At 39.8% G+C, this 25,372-nt stretch overlaps 1 protein-coding gene across 2 annotated transcripts in view; it reads right to left on the bottom strand.

The window, feature by feature from the left end:
* Positions 1-25,372, bottom strand: part of LOC132385201 (beta-galactosidase-1-like protein 2) — a 90,788-nt gene that overhangs the window by 18,607 nt on the left and 46,809 nt on the right. For both annotated transcript variants that reach the window (XM_059957103.1, XM_059957101.1), the window contains exons 9-14: positions 19,697-19,778; positions 17,131-17,268; positions 12,173-12,253; positions 10,163-10,269; positions 5,847-5,993; positions 1,352-1,423 (exon numbers count right to left, since the gene is read on the bottom strand). In XM_059957103.1, the coding sequence (XP_059813086.1) occupies positions 1,352-1,423; positions 5,847-5,993; positions 10,163-10,269; positions 12,173-12,253; positions 17,131-17,268; positions 19,697-19,778 (627 nt within the window). The remainder of the gene's footprint in view (positions 1-1,351; positions 1,424-5,846; positions 5,994-10,162; positions 10,270-12,172; positions 12,254-17,130; positions 17,269-19,696; positions 19,779-25,372) is intronic.

The raw sequence follows: 25,372 nt of genomic DNA on the forward strand, positions 1-25,372 counted from the left end.
TTCCACTTCCCATTCCGATATGTCCATCCACGGCCTCATCCACTGTTGTGATGAGGCCACATTTAGGTTGGAGGAATAACATCTCATATTCTGTTTGGGTAGTCTCCAGCCTAATGGCATGAACATCAATTTCTCAAATTTCCTGTAATGCCCCCACTCCCCCTCTCCTTCACCATTCCCCATCCCCTTTCCCCTCTCTCACCCTATCTCTTTGCTCGCTCATCACCTCCCTCTGGTGCTCCCACCCCCTTTTCTTTCTTCCATGTTCTTCTGTCTCTTTCACCAACCAACTTCCCAGCTCTTTGCTTCATCCCTCCCCCTTTCAGATTTCACCTATCACCTGGTGTTCCTCTCTCCCCTCCCCCACCTTTTCAATCTACTCCTCAGCTTTGCTTCTCCAGTCCTGCTGAAGGGTTTTGGCCTGTTTACTCTTTTCCTTAGATGCTGCCTGGGCTGCTGAATTCCTCCAGCATTTTGTGTTCAACAGGAGAAGAAAGTTGTTCTCTTTGTAAAAAAAAAGGACATTGTTGATCTAATATAAAACCTTCCTGATTTTTAGGTTCTCAGATCATCTAAGGGCTTAAAAACTAGAGGACATGGAATGCAATAATTTGCAAAATTTCCAAAAGAGATGACAAAGGAAAACCCCTTTCACTCAGCATGTGGTTCAAATCTGAATTCATGTCAGGGATTCAACCATACTGTTCAAAATCAGAACCTGGATCTGTACTTGAAAGGAAAGGGGGAAAAAAGCAATTGTAGGGTCAAAGGGTAGGGGGTGCAACTAGATGAGTGGATCAACTTTGTGCTTGAGCCATTAAAATTCCATGAATCTTCTCCCCATGGAAATTGCTTTATTTATTATGCAAGACTTTCAATTGTCTTATGCATTGTTCATACAGATCAATTCATTACAAAAGTTCATTTAAATAGAACAAAGTAAAACAATAACAAGCTGCAGAATAAAGTATTACAGTTATAGAGAAAGTGCACTGCAGGTAGACAATAAGGTGCAAAGTCAAAAGGGGTAGATTTTGAGATAAAGAGTCCATTTTGTTTCATATTTATCCCCTGGTCTATTGCTTCAGAAAATGATGAACTTGATAATTATCTCATTTGCTGTATACAAACTCCTCTGTCCGTTTGCTCATAACTCAAAGTAAAGGTATCAATGAGCTTTGGATGCCCAGAAGGGATGAAAGGCATGACATGAAAGTGACCTCACCTTCTACTGTAATCAATATTCTTATAATATTGCGATCTTATAGCATGACTTTGTATAGCTGCTACCTTTAAAAGAAATACCCGTTTGTTCCTTGATCTAAAAATATGATATTTTAATGGCATTCACCGTAATGTCTGGGACCATCAATTCCACATTTTTGTAGTCCAGGAATCCAATAGAAAGATCATTAAGGAATACCTGGAAAATGAAATGAACTAAATTATGTAAATAGAAACCAGGAAGCATGGACAATAAACTTCTAACAGAAATGGGACAGAGCAACAAATAGGTGCATGCAAAGTAACAAAATAAACACAACGTGATACCATTTTTCAAGATTTCCCTTAGGTCATAGAATGACCTATCAAATGACCTATCATTCTGCCTATCAAATCTGAAAGCAATTCCCTCAAACTCATTCCTCCACTTATTTCTCCAGTTAACCTATTTTCCCCCCACAAATGCCTCAATTAACTCCTGTCACCTGCATATATGACAAATAATTTACACTAGCCTGTTGATCGACCAGCTAACGCAAGTTTGGGATGTGGGTTCCGCTGGAGTACCCAGAGGAAGTTCCCACTGTCACTGGTAGAACATGCAAACACTACACAGGTTCCACTCGGTACACCTAACCACAGTAAACAGTAGTGATGGTGACAATGCTGGTGATGCTGGCAATTTGTCTTACAAGGTACTGGGCAGAATTATCTGCTCATTATTGTTCAATCTCAATGTAGTATCAGTTTGTAGGTGCCCAAGGCAGAAACTGCAAGTCAATGAAGGTGAATGAGCAAGTGCAACAGGCAGTGAAGAGGGCAAATGGAATGTTGGCCTTTATTAAAAGGGGAATTGAGTACAAGAGCAAGGATGTCCTTTTGCATTTGTACAGGGCTCTGGTGAGACCACACCTGGAATATTGTGTACAGTTTTGGTCTCCAGGTTTAAGGAAGGACATTCTGGCAATTGAGGAAGTGCAGCGTAGATTCACTAGGTTGATTCCTGGGATGGCAGGGCTGTCTTACGCAGAGAGATTGGAGAGATTGGGCTTGTACACACTGGAATTGAGGAGATTGAGAGGGGATCTGATTGAAACGTTTAAGATAATTAAAGGATTTGATAGGATTGAGCCAGGAAATATGTTCCAGATGGTGGGAGAGTCCAGTACCAGAGGGCATGGATTGAGAATAAGAGGTCAGTTATTTAAAACAGAGTTGAGGAAGAGCTTCTTCTCCCAAAGAGTTGTGGAGGTGTGGAATGCACTGCCTCGGAAGACGGTGGAGGCCAATTCTCTGGATGCTTTCAAGAAGTAGCTAGATAGATATCTGATGGATAGGGGAATCAAGGGATATGGAGACAAGGCAGGGACTGGGTATTGATAGTGAATGGTCAGCCATGATCTCAGAATGGCGATGGCGGTGCAGACTTGAGGGGCCGAATGGTCTACTTCTGCACCTATTGTCTATTGTCTATTCTCAGTTACAAAGTCCTCCATCAGGGCCCTGTATTCATTCTCCCTTTATACACCTGACTATTGCTGAGTCATCAGAGAATTTCTGCAGATGACATGGCTCAGTATTGCATCTGAAGTCCAAGGTATACAGGGTAAACAGGAAGGGAGCAAATACCATCCCCCGTGGGGTCCCAGTGCTGCTAGTTGTTGTGTATTTGATATTTCAGTAATATTGTAAATAAATTGTTTGATTAAGCATCCTTTGTTGTTTAAATAATTCATTATGGGTTATACGTAAAAGTGCATACAAACGTAGATTGCATATGTCATCACGTCGTTTCGGACTTGTTTTTCTTTTGAATAGCTTGATGTTTTGGAGTTACATAACAGTGGTGACGAGGAAGTTTTAAACAAACCAGAGATGACTACCTACCTGTTGAAGCACAGCGAGACATTCGAGCAAAAAGTAAAAGCAGAGAAAAACGGTGGAGTAAAAAAAGTGCAGTACTCTTTCTTTGCAAGGGGATAAAGTGGATCAAGTTTAAAAATAAGGCAAGAAATGGACAAATTCAGGGACAAATTCAAGGGTTCATAAACAATGAAGTACCAGGTGATACTGATCATAATTTTTAAAAAAATCAGAATAGGTTGACGACATAGGTTGACTGACACATTTGATTATACAAGAGATAAGGAGCAAACTGATCACTATTTTAAAGCAAATTAAATAGCCAATGAGAAACAAGTACCAATTTTGCAGAGTGCATTAGGTTTAAAGGCATATAGTTTCCTTAGAATTTTGACTGCTCCAACAAAACCAGCCAAAACTAGCTTTGCTGATATCATGAATATAATTGCTGACTGCAAAACAGTTTGGCTTTATAAGCAGAATCAAAAGGAAGCGAAGTTCATTTCAGCTTACGCCACTAAACTGAAGAAGTTGGCTTGAGTATTGTCAGTTCAGTAAAGGGCTTAATGATGAACAGAGAGATCATTTAGTTTGTGGAATCTTACAAGAAAGCACTAAAAATTGGCTCCTAACTGAAGCACGACTTACATTTAAGAGCAGTTGAAATTGCTGTTTCATTGGAAACTGCAGACAGAGTTACAGTCAGGAATGAAAGTGAGGGTGAACAAAATTGCAGCATCTAAACAAAAACCTGCTTGGCCAAATGAACTGTGTTACCCTTGTAGCCGGGGCTCACATACACAAACTAGGACACGTACAAAGAACATGCTGGGCAAACAAAAACAAAATGGACTTTACAGGAAGTGAAAAAGATAAGTTGCAGTTTCAAAAAGAGCACTAATCTACATGCTGTTGATGAAAAATCTGACAATGATGAGAGTGACATGGAACTGAGCAGTCTAGAAATTTAGAATGTGAAAACTAGCAACAGACAAGCAATATGGCTTACACCAGAAGTGAACGTCAAATTAATTAAAATGGAATTGGATGCTGATTCAGCTGTTTCAACCATTCCACAAGATGAGTTTGAACAGCATTTCAAAGATGCTGTACTTAAGCCTGTGGATATCTAACTAAGAACTTGTATTGGAGAAAAAATCATTTCTGTGATCCTTCATAACAGACATTCGTAACAGTGAAATACAACAACCAACAAGTCAAACTGGGCTTATACATGGTAAAAACAGGAGGGCCAACATATGGGGTTGTGAAATGTGGCTTGGTTTTAAGCTGGAAGGGAAATTAAGGTTATTACACGAACTTCTAGTGGGAGTCAAAAAGTTGCTTGTAAACATGGATGCAAAGACCAAAGCCCAGCTGGATGAACGGAAGGCCAAAAAGAAAGGTGTCACAGGAGAGGGTTAGTCAGATGATGTTGTGAATGAAAAAAAAACAAGTCAAAAGATCAGATTGTAAAGGGAGCAATAGAAGGATTAATGAGAAGATACTTCAGTGAACAAAATGTACCTTCCCAAGATCAAAATGCACAAACTAGAAAGAAGAAAAAGGAAAAGAAAAAAGGAGGATTACATAAGTGCTACGGAAACGAAAGAGGATAAACAACACCTAATATAACCATATAACATATAACAATTACAGCACGGAAACAGGCCATCTCGGCCCTTCTAGTCCGTGCCGAACGCTACTCTCACCTAGTCCCACCGGATTTCTCAAGGTATTACACATTCAGAGATACAAGAAACTAGAAGAAAAAGGAAGACAAGAAGTTGAACAGGAGAGAAGCAATGACCAAAGTAGATTCAGTTCCTGCAGTTCCAGAGTTAACTCCTACAACCACCACAGAGGAGGCCCCAGACCCGAGATTGTTTATATAGCCATAAGTCTCAGCTGCCAAGCAGAGTGATCCTCCTCATCAGGAAAGAAGTTATCCCACAAGGGTAAGAAAGCCTCTACAGCAATTAAATCTTTAGGCCTAAATGGGACAATTTAAAATTTACTATGCTATGGATGCCTATATAGCAGTTATTTATTTATTGGGACACAGCACAGATCAGGCTCTTTCAGTCCTTCAAACTGTGTTGCCTAGCAACCCCCGATTTAATCACAGGACAGTTTACAATGACCGATTAACCTACCAACTGATACATCTTTGGACTGTGGGAGGAAACCAGAGTACCTGGAAGAAACCTACATGGTCATGGGGAGAATGTACAAACTCCTTAATGTTAGCGACAGGAAATGAATCCAGGTCGCTGGTACTGTAAAGCTTTGTGCTATTTGGGTCGAAAGATGCAGATTCAAAAAGCAGTGATTTCTGATAATTTTGTGCTAAGGAAGTTATTGTTATATTACAACACTACTTCATGCAAGAAGGCAATGAAGGCAGTCTGGTAGCTGCACTAGTTGTCAGTACTGATTTTGTTCATTTCCAGTCAATCAAAAAAACCCAGCAACGTTCAATGGATGAATTCCTCTGTTGGTAACTATTAGGAACTAATACAGTTTTATAGTACTGTAGTCGGATTGGTAGTGTTCTAATTTGTTCTGCATTTCATTTAGGCACACCATTTGTTACTTGGTTAAATAGCAGTTTTCTTTTTTTTTAAAAAAACATTCTCAACTATTTCCACAAAACTTCAGTTAATTGGGGCAGACACTTACTTCGGTCAAAATGTACTGGTCGCAATGTGTCCCAATTAACTGGAAACCATTGTCTATATAAAATCAGACTTGTTTACCTGTGCTCTGTCACGGACATTCTGGCCAGCATGTAGTACTCCACCACTACTTATTACTGTAGTATATAATGTGTATCCGTAGGACTGCCCACTTCCATTGTTTATTGGCAGGTTCTCCATATTGATTGGTCTTTCACTCCTGATTGGCTACAAAGGCAGATGAATACATAGTAGCTTTAATAAAAACAATCTACATTCAAAATAATAATTTTAGCATAATGAAATCTCCCAAAGCACTGTATTGACATACAGGTGTCCCCTGCTTTATGAAAGTTCACTTTTACCAAAGACCTACATTAGTACCTGTTTTCGCTAACCGAAAGAAATCTGAAGAGGATTTTCACTTTTATGAAAAAGGCGCCTGCTTTAAACTTGTGTTTACCCTGAGAAAGACTACCGTGACCGTGAGGCCTTGCACGGGCAGATGTGTGCACATGCGTGTACGTGCTGATTTTTTTTTTCTACAAATCTGTTTTTGGCTAAATCCCGATTCTGGTAAGTGAAACTACTCTGTACATACATTATTTCTATTTTATGTAGGCTATGTATTTAACATATCATTCCAGTATTTACTATATGTTAGTGTTATTTTAGGTTTTATGTGCTATTTGGTATGATTTGGTAGGTTTTTTTTGGGTCTGGGAACACTCAAAAATTTATGGTAACTGCTTCTTCGCTTTACACCATTTCAGCTTACGAAAGGTTTCATAGGAACGGCCTACTTTCAGACAGCGGGGGAAACCTGTATTATCAAACGAAAATCTGAAACCCATACAGATTGAGAAAAGGGCACAAAGTTCAAAGTATGTATACATTATACAATCTTGAGATTCGTCTCCTTCCAGGCAGTCACAAAACAAAGAAACCCAAAAGAACTCATTTAAAAAAAAAGACCATGAAGCACCCAATGTGCAGAGGGGGAAAAAACAAACCGTGCAAACAAAAGTAAGCAAATAGCCTTCAGAACGAAAGTGAGCCCTCAGACATGAAGCCAGGCAAAGCTGCAGCCAATGCAAGCCACAGCTTCAGTTCAGTGCAGAGCCCGGTAAACACTGCAAAGCAGCGAGCAGAACCGGCCCGACCCTCGCCCCTGGTCCCGACACCCTTCCTTTCCCAAGGCAACGGTTATAGTTATCGAACATCTTAAATGAACAAACAAAACTTCAGAGATATAATTCCCAAGCTCAGCACCAAAGCAATTCCATGGGATTAAAATCTGAAGAAGTGCAAAGGACCAGTATCCAAGATAAAAGAAAGATCTTGAAATATGAAAGCTTGTTAGAAGTTATAGGAATAGCCAAGATCTGGGGCTGGAGGATGGCGGAGAGGTTACAGAGCAACAGAGACATTAAAGCAAGGATGAAACAGGAGCTTCTATAGATCTAAACATTTGCAATTGTTTCAAACCTTTGACTTGTCCGTCATTCGATCCCAAGGGTTAACCAGTAAACCAGTACATTTAAAATATCACACTGAAAACTCAAGAATTTTTTGTAATTGAACCCAATTGGCTTGCATGTTAAGGCCCTTCATGCTGTGGTACTAAGCCAGCTAGAACAGCACACATTCAGTAGGGGAACAAACAGAAACAACCTGAAATAGCTTTACGTCAATCCTCTTCAACAAACCTGGTTAATTGCCAAGTACAAATTGCCAAGTAGCAACAGACAACAAACGCACAAAAACTTTAAAATCACCTGACTTGCTACGTGGTTGAAAACAAAAACAAATGCACTGTAATGTTCCTAATGAGTTGGTTTCTTCATTAATTCTATTGTCCTACTTGATTACAATATCTTTGTATTCTCTTTAGGCCTAAAATTTAGGCATGAATTGACTGATTATCCACAAGATCCTGGGAAGCAGAATTCCAAAAAAATCATGCATTCCAAGTTAAAAAAAAGCCTGACCTCAAACCTGCATAGCTAATACTTTATCCTGAAACTATGGATCTAATACTAAGCTTTCAGCAAGGCAAGATAGTCTCCCAGCAAACAGCCTGACACACTAAAATGATATTGTCTAGAAATTCAACAGCAATATACAACCACATTATACACTGTAAAAAATACATTAATTTCCCCACTCTACATAAATATTTATCATAAATAAGTCTCCAAATGTATAACCAAAGCAAAATTTGGTTATACATTTGGTATATACATTTGGTTTTACTTAATCCACACCACACAAACTGCACTATTTGTCTTGCTGATTGCCTTCTGTACAAGACCGTAAGACACAGGAGCAGAATTAGGCCATTTGGCCCATCGAGCCTCATCTGCCATTCTATCATGGCTGATTTATTGTCCATCTCAACCCCATTCCCCTGCCTAACCAAGAGGCTATAAAACTCTGCTTTAAATATACCAAATGACCTGGCCTCCACAGCTGTCTGTGGCAATGAATTTCACAGATTCACCACTCTCTCGTTAAAGAAATTCCTTCTCATCTCTGTTCTAAGTGGATGCCCCTCTATTCTGGGGCTGTACCCTCTGGTGCTAGACTCATCCAATACGGGAAACATCCTCTCCACATCCACTCTACCTAGGCCTTTCAATATTCAATAGATTTCCCCTCATTCTTCTAAACTTCAGTGATTAAAGCCTTCACTGCTTACTTTGCCTCCATTTCTGATTAATACATTGGCCGATATAACATATCCATCTGTAGACCCTACCAAATTACTTTAAATGTTGATATCTCTTTGCAGCCTCTTTGACCTCCTTACTTTCCCAACAGCTTCCTAATGTTTACAAGCCTGGCTGCATTGCTCAACCAGCCTGTGATGCATTACAATGGATAAAACAAACCACATTTATTGCTGGTAAATGTATTATGTTTCAATGAATCAAGCAAACTATTCACAAAATCAAGGACTTTCTGTTTTGCAAACAAACAGCTGCATTACCAATCATTCAGGTCCTGTATATCCACATATTTAGACTATTCAGTCACCTACATGTTAATTCCTATGAAATATATAGCAATGTGGTCAACTGACTCACAGCAGATAAATGCTACTGGATGTGATGGAAGGTAAGAACTAATCTTAGACTGGGGAATTTAACTTCAGAGCAAATCTAAAAGTGCACATTTCAAGCTTCGTAAAGTTTATTTTTTGTTCCTCTTACATTAGAAAATCCAGACATTAGAAGCTTGAAATATTGATTATATGGTCTGATTTTCAAAGATATAATGCATGTATGTTATGATGTCCCCTAATACTTCCATTGCATTAACTTTCCTCTCAATTTTAGTTTATTCCCCCAAACTGTTCATCATCTGAGAGACCTGGCATACGTTTACATTTTAAAGTGATGTAGTGAGAATGCAATGAAGTTACATGCCAGAGTAAATGTCAGGGCACTTATTAGAAAGTCTCATCTCAGGAGGCACATAGTTCCTATATTTGAAACTCGTTTAGGAAGAACTGATTGGTTAATAGAACACAGAATAGTACAGCACAGGAGCAGACCCTTCGGCCCACAATGTTGTGCTGAATCAGTTAAAAAGTAGATTTGAAAGCCCCATAAACTAATCCCTCCTACCTACACAATGTCCAAATCTCTCCATCTTCCTCACATTGATGTACCTATCTAAATGTTTTTTAAAAGCCTCTAATGTATTTGCTTCTACCACCGTACCAGACAGCACATTCCAGGCATCCACCATTCTCTGAGTAAAAAAACTTACCCTTCACATCCCCTTTGAACCTACCCACTCTCACCTTCAATACAAGATGTCTGGTTTTCCACATTTCTACCCTGGGAAACAGATACCCCCTATCTATCTATGCCTCCTATAATCTTGTAAAATTCTCTGATCTCCCCTCAGCCTCCGCCGTGCCGATGAAAACAATCCAAATTTGTCCAGCCTCTCACGATAGCACATGCCCTCTAAACCAGGCAGCATCCTCTTCTCACTCTCACCAAAGCCTCAAACATCTTTCCTATTGTGGGGCAACCAGAACTGTATGCAATACTCTATATGTGGCCTAACCAGAGTTTTATATAAGTATTTATTTTAAAGCCAAAGCGTGTACAACCTCACCTGTAAGGAACCCAGTGTAAGTGCAATGAACATTCAAATTTCAAGTCTCAGTTTGAAGTGATACTCCATTACGCAAGATGGAAATTAAGTTAAAAGCAACGGTCGCCTCCAACTGGAAAATGCCACCACTTCCAATGTTTATGATCAGGACTGACTTTGTCAAACCTATTAACAACTGCATCTAATGTGTGTCAGCATCACTCACCCTGCACATTTAGGTTTAATGGATGGCTACGTAGTAAACAATAATCAACAAAATGTACCTTTTCTACCTGACCGAGTGCATCCCATAATGAAATGTATTCCTTTGATTGAATAGGAGCATATCGTTGCTTTTTCATCATAGGTGGCATTTCAGGTAATTCTTCACCTGTGAGAAAGTGAGAGAAAATTTTGTCTAATTTTAAAATGCAACCTGTGATCTAACATAATCTATAAAAAGAGAACATATTCTGGCAAAATGCTTGACTTCACCATTAAGGATGCAGTAATATGTCTTAACAGTATGCAGTAAAGACATTGCTTTATGAAGAGAAAATCAAGTTTGACTAAATCATTAGGGTGTAATTAGTAGGGTAAAGAGTGGATTTAGTAACTCAGCATTTTCAAAAAAAAAAAGCACTTGACAAAGCACCATATTAAAAGTAGTTACAGAAATATGGGCTCATGAGGTCCAGTGAAATAGTAATCCAGGTTTGGTTAAGGATGCATAGGAATCAATAATGATCCTTCTGCTTTTCACATGTTCTGTGAATGGCATAGATGAGAAAACAAAATTTTATATGCAACGCACACAAAATGCTGGAGGAACTCAGCAGGTCAGGCAGCATCCATGGAAGAAAGTAAGTAGTCAATGTTCTGCGCCAAGACCCATCTTCAGGACAGTCAGAGGGCAGCAGAGATCACACAGGAGGAGCAGTGAGAGAAGGTTTCACTGAATGTCCAAAGGGAAGATTTAAACTTCTTTGGGGTAGGCATCCCTCAAAGGGACTTTGCAGTAGAGTAGTATATCATAAAAATGAGAAAATCTGCAGACAATGGAAATCCAAAGCAACACACACTAAAATCTGGAGGAACTCGGCGGGTCAGACAGCATCGATGGAAAAGAATAAACAGTCGACATTTCGGGTCAAGAGCCTTCTTCAGGACTTGCATGAACAAGTTTGAAGCACTGGACAATAAGTGTAAGGAAACAGACTACAAGGGATTATGGACAAGTTAAACAAGTTGGCATGAATGGCAAATTTTGAGCAACATGAGAAAACCTGTTTGTTGGAAAGAACAATATGACAGGATACATTTTAAATGATCAAAGATTAGAAAATGCTAATATGTAGTGAAACATTAAGTACAATGAAACATGATGCTGGTTCATGATGTGTAGTAAGTAAATATGCATTAACAGTCAGCACCCAAGAAGGTAAATTGTATTCAAGTTGAATCCTCATAAACAAAAAGGTAGGAAGTCATTCCACGAGGATGATGCAGTATACTAAATAATTAGTCTGTGATATGCAAAAAGTACTGTGATTAGACTGTTGGTGTCAGCATTGTGCAAAAAGCAGCTATAGCATAGAAAAAGTGCAAAATAATTATGCCCCATGCACAGAGTGCTTCTCAGTACAAGCCACCCAATTTCAATTCCTATTGCTGTCTGTAAGGAATTTGCACGTCATCCCTGTGACAGTGTGGGTTTCCTCTAGGTGCTCCGGTTTCCTCCCATAGTCCAAAGATGTACCAGTCAATTGGTCATTGTTTAACCCATGCTTAGGCTAGGGTTAAATCAGTTAATTGCTGGGCATCGCAGCTCAAAGGGCCAGAAGGGCCTACTCCGTGCTGTATCTCAATAAATAAAAATAAATAATGATGTCCAAATTTTCTCTGCTAAAGCTACCTATCTCATACTAGCGACACAGAAAGTCAAGCAGCAATCACTAAGAAAATGGTAAATTGTGGATATTTTATTCCAACATTTCTGGGCATAATTCAGAAACAATTCGGAATTTCTTTGCAATTCATGTTTTAAATAACAAATTTCACTGTTATGTCAATGATCACAGGCAAAGTAAAGGATGTTCTACAGAAATTGCCAGGGTTTTCGGGAACTCAGGAAACCTCTTGTTGAAACATGTACATCTGAATTTGATGATTGAGTTCTTCTCACCCAACATTGAACTGGCTTGTTACTACAGGAAGGAACAAACAAATGCAGTCATAGTTCCACCCCCCCCCCCCAAAAAATGTGTAAATTTCACAAAGTAAAGAGAATTCACCCAAATACTTGCTGTAGAGTTTCCGAATTTGCACGTATTTCTCTGTGTAATCTCCTGCTTCAGACAAGGGTGCATCATAATCTGGAAAAGACCAAAATTAAGGCAAGGTGCAAGAAAATATTGTCTTATTAATTCTAGACTCTATATCAGATAGAGCAATTTCATGTAGTTCACTTCCTTCATAGAACTGGCAGTTCTGCTACAAGTTTATCTGTAATACTAAGTTCTACCTTCTCTCTCCACTCAGGGTCTAACCAGCTGGACATTTCCTGCTGCTCCACATTTCACAGATTTTATATATTCTTCTGTTTATATTCTTTTTCCAATTGCCCTTACTAATCTTTCATCAGCATATCACCACAGCATCCCTGGCCTCACTGTATCAGAGTTGTTCCCTTCATCCTATCCACCTTCCACCCCCAGCACAATCTCTGCTAATTAAAATAACCTGAATACTTTTTCCTAATTCTGACAAAAACATTTCAACTGTTGACTTGTTCTTTTTCCACAGACACTGCCTGTCCTGCTGACCGATTCCAGTGCATTCACTTTTATTTTAGATTTTCTTTTCAGGACTTCTTTTCAGAGCGGGCAGCGGAGTCCGTGGAAGCAGAGTCCTGGGCTTTGGCTAAGTGGGCTTCGGCGTAAGGGGACTTCGGTAAGCTTGTGTGATTGCTCGCTGAGGGGAAGAAGGTAAGGTCGCTAGGTGCTTTTTAGACTTATTCTATTAATCCAGTTCAGGTATGGGGGAGACAGTCAGAGCAGTGGTGTGCTCCGTATGCAGTATGTGGGAGGTCAGGGTCAACACAGTTGTCCCTGATGACCACACCTGCAAAAGGTGCGTCCAGCTGCAGCTCCTATCAGACCGAGTTAGTGAGTTGGAGCAGGAGCTGGATGAACTACGGATCATTCGGGAGGTGGAGGCAGAGATAGATAGGAGTTATCAGGAGGTAGTCACACCAAAAAACCAAGAAGTAGGCAGATGGGTGACGGTCCAGAGAGGCAGGGGGAGCAGGCAGAGAGAGCAGAGCACCCCTGCGGCCATTCCCATTAACAATAAGTATACCGTACTGGATACTGTTGATGGGGATGACCTACCAGGAATGAGTTGTAGTGGTCCTGCCTCTGGCAGAGGTTGAACCCTCAACTAGAAAGGGGAGGAGGGAAGAGAAGAGAGCGATAGTTTTAGGGGACTCTATAGTTAGGGGGGCAGATAGGAGATTTTGTGGGGCAGATCAGGAGTCTCGGATGGTATGTTGCCTCCCTGGTGCTAGGGTCCGGGACATCTCAGATCGGGTGCAGGCTATTCTTGAGAGTGAGGGCATGAACCCAGATGTAGTGGTCCATGTAGGGACCAATGATGTAGGTAAGGTGAGTGAGGGGGTCCTGCTTAGAGAGTTCAGGGAGTTAGGAGTGAAGCTGAAAGGCAGGACCTCCAGGGTGACAATCTCGGGATTGCTACCTGTGCCACGTGCGAGTGAGGCGAAGAATAGAATGATTATGCACATTAATACGAGGCTGAGAGCATGGTGCAGGAAGGAAGGGTTCAGGTTTTTGGATAATTGGTCTTTGTTCCAGGGACATTGGGATCTGTTTCGAAGGGACGGTCTACATCTGAACCAGAGGGGTACTAACATTCTTGCAGGAGTATTTGCCAGTGCTGCTCGGGGGGGTTTAAACTAGATGTGCAGGGGGCAGGGATCCAGATCCAGAGAGTTGGTCAGAACGTGCATGGGGTTAAATGTGTACAAGGTTTGGGTGATCTTGAGAAGGTCATCAAAATTCAGGGTGCAATTTGCCCGATGGAAGTTCAAGGAGCTGGGTTAGGTACAGTAGACAGTGTTTTAAGCAAAGAGAGGAGGAATGGGCTAAGAATTCTATACTTGAATGCGCGTAGTGTCAGAAATAAGACAGATGAGCTTGAAGCTCAGATGAAAATGGGGAACTACGATATTGTTGGGATAACGGAGACATGGCTGCAAGGGGATCAGGCCTGGGAATTGAGTGTACCAGGGTATACGTGCTATCGTAGAGACAGAAATATGGGAAGTGGGGTGGCCCTGTTGGTGAGGAATGAGATTCAGTCCATAGCAAGAGGTGACTTGGGAACAGGGGAAGTAGGGTCTGTGTGGATTGAGCTGAGGAACAGTAAGGGTAAAAAGACCCTAATGGGTGTTGTGTACAGGCCCCCAAACAGTAGCGTGGATATTGGGTACAAGTTGATTAGGGAATTAACATTGGCATGTGCTAAAGGTAATGCAGTCGTTATGGGAGATTTCAACATGCAGGTGGACTGGGAGAATCAGGTAGGTGCTGGACCCCAGGATAGGGAGTTTGTGGAGTGTCTAAGGGATGTATTTTTGGAACAGCTTGTGCTTGAGCCAACCAGGAACGAGGCTATTTTGGACCTGGTGATGTGTAATGACAGGAATTGATAAGTGATCTTGAAGTAAAGGAGCCATTAGGAAGTAGTGATCATAACATGATAAGTTTTTATCTACAATTTGAGAGGGATAGGGGCAGATCAGAGGTGTCAGTGTTGCAATTAAATAAAGAAGACTACGGAGCCATGAGGGCTGAGCTGGCCAAAGTTAAATGGGCAGATGCCCTGGCAGGAAAAACAGTGGATCAGCAGTGGCAGATATTCTTGGGCATAATACAAAAGATGCAAATGCAGTTCATTCCAATGAGAAGGAAGGATTCAAAGAGGGGGAAGGGGCCACAGTGGTTGACAAAGGAAGTCAGAGATTGTATAGCATTAAAGAAAAAGAAGTATGACAGGGCTAAGATGAGTGGGAATACAGATGATTGGGAAAGTTTTAAGGAACAGCAGATCTTAACTAAAAAAGGAATACGGAGAGAAAAAATCAGGTATGAGCTCAGTCTAGCCAGGAATATAAAAGGGGATAGCAAAAGCTTTTTTAGCTATGTGAAGAGAAAGAAGATAGTTAAGAACAATGTTGGCCCCTTGAAGAATGAATTGGGAGAAATTGTTATGGGAAACAGGGAAATGGCAACAGAATTTAATGCATACTTTAGATCTGTCTTCACCAGGGAGGACACAAGCAATCTCCCAGATGTATGGATGGGCCAGGGTCATAAGATATCAGAGGAATTGAGACAGATTGACATTAGGAAAGAAACTGTGATGAGTAGACTGGTAGGACTGAAGGCTAATAAATACCCGGGTCCAGATGGTCTGCATCCGAGGGTTCTAAAAGAGGTGGCTCAGGAAATTGCGGATGCATTGGTAATCATTTTCCAATGTTCCTTAGATTCAGGATCAGTTCCTGAAGATTGGAGAGTGGCTAATGTTGTCCCACTTTTCAAGAAGGGAGGGAAGGAGAAAACGGAGAACTATCGCCCTGTTAGCCTAACGTCAGTCGTGGGGAAGATGCTTGAGTCCATTATTAAGGACGAAATAGTGGCACATCTAGATGGCAGAAATAGGATTAGGCCGAGCCAGCATGGATTTACCAAGGGCAAATCATGCTTGACTAATCTGTTGGAGTTTTTTGAGGGTGTAACAAGGATGTTAGATGAGGGTAAGCCAGTAGATGTTGTGTACCTAGATTTTCAGAAGGCATTCGATAAGGTGCCACATAGGAGATTGGTGAGTAAAATCAGAGCTCATGGCATTGGGGGCAGGGTTTCAACATGGATAGAAAACTGGTTGCCAGATAGAAAGCAAAGGGTAGCAGTGAATGGGTGTTTCTCAGACTGGCTGGAGGTGACTAGTGGGGTACCACAGGGCTCTGTATTGGGACCACAGCTCTTTACGATTTATGTCAATGATTTAGATGAGGGCATTGAAAACTGTATCAGCAAGTTTGCTGACGATACTAAACTGGGTGGCAGTGTGACATGCGAAGAGGACGTTCGGAGAATACAGGGAGACTTGGATAGGCTGAGTGAGTGGGCAGATACTTGGCAGATGTCATTCAATGTGAATAAATGTGAAGTTATCCACTTTGGAAGCTGGAACAAGAGGGCAGAGTATTGTCTGAACGGTGTCGAGTTAGGTAAGGGAGAAATGCAAAGAGACCTAGGAGTCCTAGTTCACCAGTCAATGAAGGTGAATGAGCAAGTGCAACAGGCAGTGAAGAGGGCAAATGGAATGATGGCCTTTGTTACAAGGGGAATTGAATACAAGAGCAAGGATGTTCTTTTGCATTTGTTCAGGGCCCTGGTGAGACCACACCTGGAATATTGTGTACAGTTTTGGTCTCCAGGTTTAAGGAAGGACATTCTGGCAATTGAGGAAGTGGAGCGTAGATTCACTAGGTTGATTCCTGGGATGGCAGGGCTGTCTTACGCAGAGAGATTGGAGAGATTGGGCTTGTACACGCTGGAATTGAGGAGATTGAGAGGGGATCTGATTGAAACATTTAAGATAATTAAAGGATTTGATAGGATTGAGGCAGGAAATATGTTCCAGATGTTGGGAGAGTCCAGTACCAGAGGGCATGGATTGAGAATAAGAGGTCAGTTATTTAAAACAGAGTTGAGGAAGAGCTTCTTCTCCCAGAGAGTTGTGGAGGTGTGGAATGCACTGCCTCGGAAGATGGTGGAGGCCAATTCTCTGGATGCTTTCAAGAAGGAGCTGGATAGATATCTGATGGATAGGGGAATCAAGGGATATGGGGACAAGGCAGGGACTGGGTATTGATAGTGAATGATCAGCCATGATCTCAGAATGGCGGTGCAGACTCGAGGGGCCGAATGGTCTACTTCTGCACCTATTGTCTATTGTCTATTTTCAGCATCTGTGATTTTTTTGATTACCTGTCTTTCAGCCAAAGACTGGCTTAAGCAGTCCAGAACGAATCACAGGCCCCATCTACTGAGTATGACCGAACTGATATCTCCAATTCAAAAAAATCAATTGTGATTCTGATCTCAAAAATGAACAATTGTCATTCCACTGAGAAATCCAATAGCATCTCCCATAAACTTACCATAACTGGTGACATCAGCAATATAGCTGCCAAAATCCTGAGCACCATTCATAAAGCCAAAGTTAGTCCCACCGTGAAACATATAGAGATTGATAGAAACTCCTTTGCTTAAAACAGCCTCAATGGTATTCAATATTCCTGCAGGAGAAATCAAACAAGTCTAAAATCTCTGCACGAGATAAAGATCGGAAGCATACTTTTCAAGACTCAACTACAATCTATTTCTAATGTGCAGAGGGGATTTTGGTACATATTACATGCATAGGAAGCTTAGCATAAAACCTTACATAAAGCCACTGAATTACACAGCAGACATTTGTATAGAAAAACTTATTGAAGGCAGATTGATGGTTGTATTGTTGATTAGACCCAGGCTCACGGCTACCTTCCAATTGGAGCAATGACAGCCTTACCCCATTTATTTATACTTCCATAATCAATGCTTTACTTAATTTTCTTTAATTATTCCTACAAAGCTGTAAATGAGCATGCTGTCTCCAGAGATTTAATACATACCTGCACACCCTAAATCATTTGTTCCCAGGACTTAAAAGCCAACAATTGCTGCTTCTCATCAGTTATTTTCCATTTCTAGCACAATTTACATGTTTTATACATGTAAATCTTGATGGCACCTTGTTCAGATTTCTTGCATGTTGATATTTGCCCAAAACAACTGTCTTTAACGTGAGGTATGTACTAATTGTTTCTTGAAAATATAGCAGTTTAAAACTCACACCATACACAAATCATGAAAGCAAATTAGCAACTTGATAGCAACCGCGGAAAATCTGTTTAAAGTTAACATTAACACAAAGACAGGGAGGAAGAAAGGTTGGGAAATTATTTGTTTAAGAAGGGTCTTTTTGGAAAAAAGGATTGTTTGATCCCATGCCAGTGAGGGATAGCAGATTCCATAAACATCTGTGAAAATGAGAAATTATTGACAAAAATAATTTTGGAAATTGAGCAAGAGTGTCCCCATGTGATTTGGTGGAGGACTTTTTCCAGGAGCCAGTAGTGGAGAGATGAATACTCTCTTTCAGGTCCAATGAAATTCCATAATTCTATTTCAACATATTTCTAGATAGTTCAACTTGTTCTGAGTGGACTCTTGTGTTCTGTCTCTGGCTCGACCCAAGTCCACTCTTGCATAATCCAGATTCACTCTTCAGCTGCATCCGGAGGAACTATCATGCTTCAAGATAAAATGTTACATCAGTTTCCCAACTTCTTTCTCATAAAAGAGCTTGCTGTACTATTTTCTACAGGAGCTATGCAGTTTCCTCTCAACCCCAACCCCCATAACCTGCATAATTTTTACCCCTCAAGTAAAGAGATTAAGCAGTAGTGCCATATTGCTGATAAAAGCACTTGGCAAAGTACAAATTGATACAAGCACTTACAACTCCAAAAAAAGCAGCAGAGTGCAAAACTAGACCAAAAAAAAAAATACCCTCACAGCACCAGACATTGTGGTTTAATTTTGGGAGCAAGTGGGTTTCCTCCAGGTTCTCCACTTTTCTCCCACATCCCCAAAATGTTTGAGCTGTTAAGTTAACTGACATTGTAAATTGCCCCAACTATGAAGGTGATTGGTTGAGTCTGGTGTGGGGGAGTTAATGAGAATATCAGGAGAATAAAGTATGGCTATACTGTATGATCAGTCTGCATGAATGGTTGATAGTGTGGACTAGAAGGGATAAAGATCCCATTTCTGTTGTGCATCCCTCTAACTCAGTGACTTTCTACGTCACATCACCAACTGGATGTAAAGTGATTTAGAATGTCTTGTGTTCGTGAAAGAAGCTACACAAATAAAAATCCTTCCCCGCTTGTTTGCTCTGCCCATGTTATCAGAAAATCTAAAATGCTTCATGCAATCATGCAGAGACAGAGACTGCGGTAATGACACTCAACTCTTCTCTCCTGGAGCAGCTCGAAGGAATTGCATTTGCTCTAGTGACTAAGAATTCCACTAGGATGCACTAAACCATAACTGCTGTACAGGTTTGGGCAAAAATCTCATTTTAAATGTGGTTCTTACCGAGTAAATAACAGATTGCACAAGAAAATAATTCACCTGGGAGCCAAGAGCCAATATGACACATTTTACTTTCCTTGAAATCTGCCAGGAACTTAATGACCAGGGCAAGGATTTGCATGGCCCTTATTGTTTTGACAAATAGGTTGCAGAAAATTCACATAAATCAAAAGCAAACTGAGCAATGGAATTCTTTCATCAACTTCACAAAAACAATTTTTATTACAGACACATGAACCCAGAACAGCAAAAAATAGGCACAGTGAGAGGCTACCTGGCCTCTAAACCCATCCTGCCGTTCAATAGATCATCTGCCCCAGGCCTCTACTTTCCTTCTTTGCCAGGTCCACATGGCTCTCAATTTCCTGATCACTCAAAGATTTATTTATTTCCTCTTTAAATACCTCCAATAATGAACTGTCCACAATCATCTAGGTAGAGAATTCCAGAGAGTGAGAGGAGGGACAGGGCCAGGGAAATTCATTCAAAATACAAGAAAAAATCTCCAACAATTCCATGTACCTTCCCGATAGATGTGATGAGTACTGCCCCAGTGGTCAAACCAGCCACTCCAGTATTCCATTACCATCTTGGGCTTGGCAGGCTAAAAGTAGATGAGAAAAATCTAAATACAAGATCACAATTTAAAAGACATTTTACAAGATATGTAAAATAGGTAAACTAAAATACATAGGCAAAAGTTTTCCCATAGAGCAAGCATTGCTACGGGAGGTCAACTGCTCAGTCTTCCTTCTAATTCTATGATTATTATTCACATTAAAATCTGTTAAATTCTAAAGCTGGGTAGTAATTTGTCCCAGTTTCTTCTTTTAAAATTCGTCGGCTATTTGACTTCTAAAAGCAACATACCACATTCCAAAATATGTTCATTGCGGACACACACATAAACAAAGAACTCCCAGAATTCTAACACACAGCAATTTATTTCCTCTCCGAAACTTCTCCTTGTCCAAGAAACTGAGACCAACTGCAACATCGTTCCTCTTCCATCCTGCATTGTCCAGTAATAATGTACAAGCTACATCCCTGTTGCATCCTTGCTCATTGAGAAGACTGGTCTGTTCTAAAGGCTTTGCTGAAGGAAAGGTGCTTCAGACCTGTAACTATTCTTAATCGTGCTTTGGAAATTGTCATGGGGCGGTGGAAAATCGCAGATCTGGCACATTCTGAATATGCAAAGAGAATGGAACTAATTTATGTTATTTAACACAAATTAGTTCCAATCTAATTGCATATTCAGACAAAATATACAATCATTTGCGCACTAAACACAAGAAACTTTAGCAGCACTACAGAAACGAGATCACGCAAGCTTTCATGCTGCTTTTCTACAAAGGCACTTGCAAAGATGAATAACAATGCACAATTTGAGACCGAGTATTATTTGTCTAATCCTCAATTTCAGTACTGGCACTGATAATCCATTCCATTTTAGTTCTTTAGACCTTGGTCAGATTGAAATTAATTAATTTTATGAATCTTTTATATAACTGGACTCATTTCCCAAAGTGAGCAAACTAGTTACTTCTTTTAAACTTTCTTTAAAAACAATGCAAGGCACTGAACTAAGTTTCCAATTGATTATCCGTCCAAACACAAAATACTGCAGAAGCTGGAAATTTGAAATAAAAATTCAACATAATGGAAGAAGCTCTGATGAAAAGCTATTGATCTGAAACACAACCTATTTGTTTACACACTAAAATGTTGTCTTACTTGCTGAGAATTTTCAAGATTTTCTATTTTTATTGTAAACTATAGTTCAACAAATCAGATAGCCGTTGCCTGTTGAGCAGAGTTTTCAGACTACTGATAGCCCAAAATACGTGGTAGACGTATTGCTGGGGGCAATTAACTCTAGATGTGGAAGGAGAGGGCGGATGTATTAAAAAAAAATCATTCTACGCAGTTTACCATAGAACAGTACAGCACATTGCAGGCCTTCAGCCCACAATGTTGTGCTGACCCTCAAACCCTGCCTCACATATAACCCCCCACCTTAAATTCCTCCATATACCTGTCTAGTAGTCTCTTAAACTTCACTAGTGTGTCTGCCTCCACCACTGACTCAGGCAGTGCATTCCACGCACCAACCACTCTCTGAGTGAAAAACCTTCCTCTAATATCCCCCTTGAACTTCCCTCCCCTTATCTTAAGTTAAGTTTATTTGTGAAAGTTTATCACACCAAATTGTTGAGCTAATTCCAGCAGTCATACTGAGGGAGTGTGCAGTCGAAGTAAAGACAGGTGTGCAGCCTGATAGGTGGGTGGTAAATGGGGCATTGGTTCCTGCCCAAATGTAACAGCAGTCCACTGCTCATCTACGTACTTGCACATACTGAACTTCAAATTGCATAGAAATAAAGTAGCAAGTATAAATTAGGAAAAGGGGATCAGCTGAGTAGCAACTGAGATGATGGATATTCAGCTGGTGGCCTTGAAAAATAGGATGACCCTGGACTGCCTGTAATTGGTCACGAGTGCTGCACCTACATTGCCAATGAGTCTGGGATCATATCCAGCAGAGAGGAAAGTGGGGGGCCAGCTCTGTAAGTTCTACACCCCAGGAGAAGTTTGGTGGTCTTTTGGGGCACCGGGATGCTGTTGGACTACTGTAAAACATGGGGTCATAACTGGTGGGTTGATAATTCTGCGTATTATTGGGTTACCTTTTCTGTATAGTGCTGTGGATGGTGGGGTGGAGATACGATGTCTCTACCAAAGGAGGTAGAAGGAGCTCCTTCTCTCTGCTAGCCTGCAGGTCAACTTTGGACAAGGTGACAAAGTGTAGCACCTGCTTAGCAACAACCCCCCCCCCCCCCCCCCGCAGATCAAGGTCACGTGAAGCCACGAGAGCAGGTGACAGATGGTTGTAGGAGCAGCTGGTGTATGTCACGAGTCCTGATTATGTGAGCACTGACACCAGGGAGACAATCTCTAAAGAGTGTTGATAATGGCAGGGGTCACCCGTCTTGTAATGACACTGCCCAGAAGGTGGCAATGGACAAACCACTTCTGTAGAAAAAATTTACGAAGAATAATCACAGTCTTGCGGGAGTTTCAAGATGGCGACGTAAACATCTGCCTTTTAGGCGCTCTTCATTTTTTAAACTATAATCACCCTTTAATCAAATCTTTTCATCTTTATTACATGGGTTGATACTTACGATTTATTTCTTTTCTAAAATAATACTTGATTTAATCTTTCCAAACTTAAAATGTCTGCACCTAAGAAATCGTCTAAAGAGCCTCTATCTATTGACGCAATTTCTAATCTTCTGGATACTAAACTAGATACTAAACTTGCAAGTTTGGAAAGTAAAATGACAAGTCTGGAAAATAAGCTTACTGCGAAAATGTCTGGGCTCGAAGAAGCCGTTAGATCGTTTGATACCAAGTTACAATCGCAGGCAGCAGATATTGAATGACATGAAGAAAAGTTCGCAGCTCTTGATAAGTTAATTTGTGAAAAAATACGTACAATCCAAACACTGGAGAAGAAGGTACTGTCGACTGCTAAAACAGTAGGGCATTATAAGTTTAAAATCACCGATCTTGAAAACCGATCTCGCAGACAGAATTTGCGAATCATCGGGCTTCCCGAAAATGTTGAATCTGGTGACTTAACTGAATTTTTCTCTAACTTATTATGGGAAGTTTTTGGCGCTGATGTTTTGAAAGCTAAACCTACTATTGATCGTGCCCACAGAGTTTCTTGATTTTCGATCTCGAGAGACAAGCCACGAGCTGTGATTGTTCGCCTCCATTATCCTCGGGAGAAAGAACTTCTAATCCGACTAGCTCGTCAGAAAGGTATGATTTCTTACAGAAGCAACACGTTTCGTATTGTTGAAGATTATTCATTTGAAGTAATGAAAGCAAGAATCGCTTTTAAACCAGTGATGGCAGAGATTCATTCGATTGGATTTAAACAAGCTTTAAGATACCCAGCAAATCTCAGAGTTACGTTGAGTGACGACACTCAGCGCTTTTTTAATACTCCGGAAGATGCGAAGAAATTCGTTGAAGAACATCGATCTTCCAGCATAAGCTGAACTATGTGTTATGTTGAAGAATTTTTGGAGAGAAGATGCCATTTCGTTTTGGGCTTTAACTTATGAAGCTGCGTTATAGCTTTTTACTTTGGTCTGTAGACCCAGTTTTTTTTTTTACTATCATGGTTTATAGATGCTCTTTTAATTTCACTATAATGTCTTTTTTCTTATTTTTTTTTTCTGAATTGGATATACATGTTTATATTCTGTAATAATGATTTCTTTTTTTAAGATGTCGTTTCTTCTTCCCATAAGACTTTGCTTTCCGTAAGCATTCATTTGTTTGCTTGTATTTGAGAATGGGACAAATGTTTTGGATTTTTGGACCCTTTTTTTATATTGTAGTGATTATTGAATCCTTTTTTAATTCTATTTTGATAACCTTTTTTTTTAAACTTTTTTTAATAGATTGGTGAATTTACATTTATATTTTGTAATATGGCTTTTTCAAAATGTCGTTTCTTCTTCCCATAAGTCTTTGCTTTTGAAACGTCATTTTTTTGTATTTGAATATGGAATCTTTTTTTTAAAAGGCATATTACACTGTTTCAAACTTTAACGTCTATCCTTTCTTAATTAATGACCTTTTACTTTATTTTATTACTTTTTTTTTCATTTTGATTGATATATATTCTTTTTTTGCAACCCTGTACTTAAATCTGGGTGTTTTATAATCTCTTTTTATCTTTTCATGGAGTTGCCATCTTGAAATGGGGGTAATATTAGTATTAGTTTGTGCGCCTGCCGCTTGGCTTTTTTTCGTGGGGTTGGGGGAGGGGGTAAGGAGCTTTTTTCACGCTTTTGCTTTTTATTTTTTTGCTTTTAGTTTATGGGCCAACTTTAAATTATTAATATTGTTGAGGTGTCATTTTCTCCGGTTGCTCCTGAATCATTTTTTCTTCTTCCTGAATTATGGGTTATGTGTCTTCTTAACCTTTTATGATATACACAATCAATATTGGCATGACGGATAAGTCTATTAATTTTATCTCTTGGAATACTAATGGTTTAAATCATCCGATTAAACGTAAAAAAATATTTAAAGTATTCCATAGACTGAATGCTAATATTATCTTTGCACAGGAGACCCATATTAGGAGGGAGGATAATCAACACTTTTTTAGGTTCTGGAGGGGCCAACAATTTCACTCGAATTGTACCGCCAAAATTAGGGGTATGTCTATTTTTATAGACCCCTCAATTTCGTTTACACATCATGAAATTATTTCTGACCCACAGGGCAGATTTTTGTTGATTACTGGTTCACTTTTTAATCGAAAAGTGGTTCTACTTAATATTTATGCTCCAAACTTTGACTGCCCTGAATTTTTTAAACGTTTATTTACTTCCCTTCCTAATCTAAATGAATATATGTTGATAATGGGTGGAGATTTTAATTGTTGTCTGAATCCTTTGATGGATAGATCTAAACCTATTCAAACTCTTCCGAATAGATCAGCCTTACTTATTAATTCTTTTATGGTTGATTCGGGAATTACTGAAATATGGCGGTTTATGAACCCTAAAGATAAAGAATTTTCATTTTTTTCACATGTATATCATAGTTATTCTAGAATTGATTATTTCCTTATTGATTATCGTTTATTAACAGATGTTACTGATTGTAAATATGATTCTATTGCCATTTCGGATCATGCACCTTTGAAGTTATCTATCAGGATTTCGGACTCTTCCATTAATACTAGATCTTGGAGACTCAATACTACTTTGCTTCAAGATCCAGAATTTACTACCTTTATAAAACAACAAATTGACTTATTTTTTTCAACAAACTATACCAAACAGATTGACAGAGAAATACTTTGGGACTCTTTCAAGGCTTTTATCCGTGGACAAATTATCTCATATTCCGTTGGTAAAAGAAAACAAAGATATTTAGATATAGCTTTATTGGTGGATAAAATTAAAGAAATTTCTAAGATTTATTCTGTTACTCCTACCAAAGAACTTTATAAGAAGAGAGTTGAGCTTCAAATGGAACATAGCTTATTATTATCTTCTGCAATTGAGAATCAATTAATTAAGACCAGGGCTCAATTTTATATTCATAGTGATCGAACTGGTAAATTGTTAGCTAACCAATTAAAAGCTATTTCGACTA

This window comes from Hypanus sabinus, chromosome X2 (assembly GCF_030144855.1).
Source record: "Hypanus sabinus isolate sHypSab1 chromosome X2, sHypSab1.hap1, whole genome shotgun sequence".
NCBI classification, from domain to species: domain Eukaryota; kingdom Metazoa; phylum Chordata; class Chondrichthyes; order Myliobatiformes; family Dasyatidae; genus Hypanus; species Hypanus sabinus.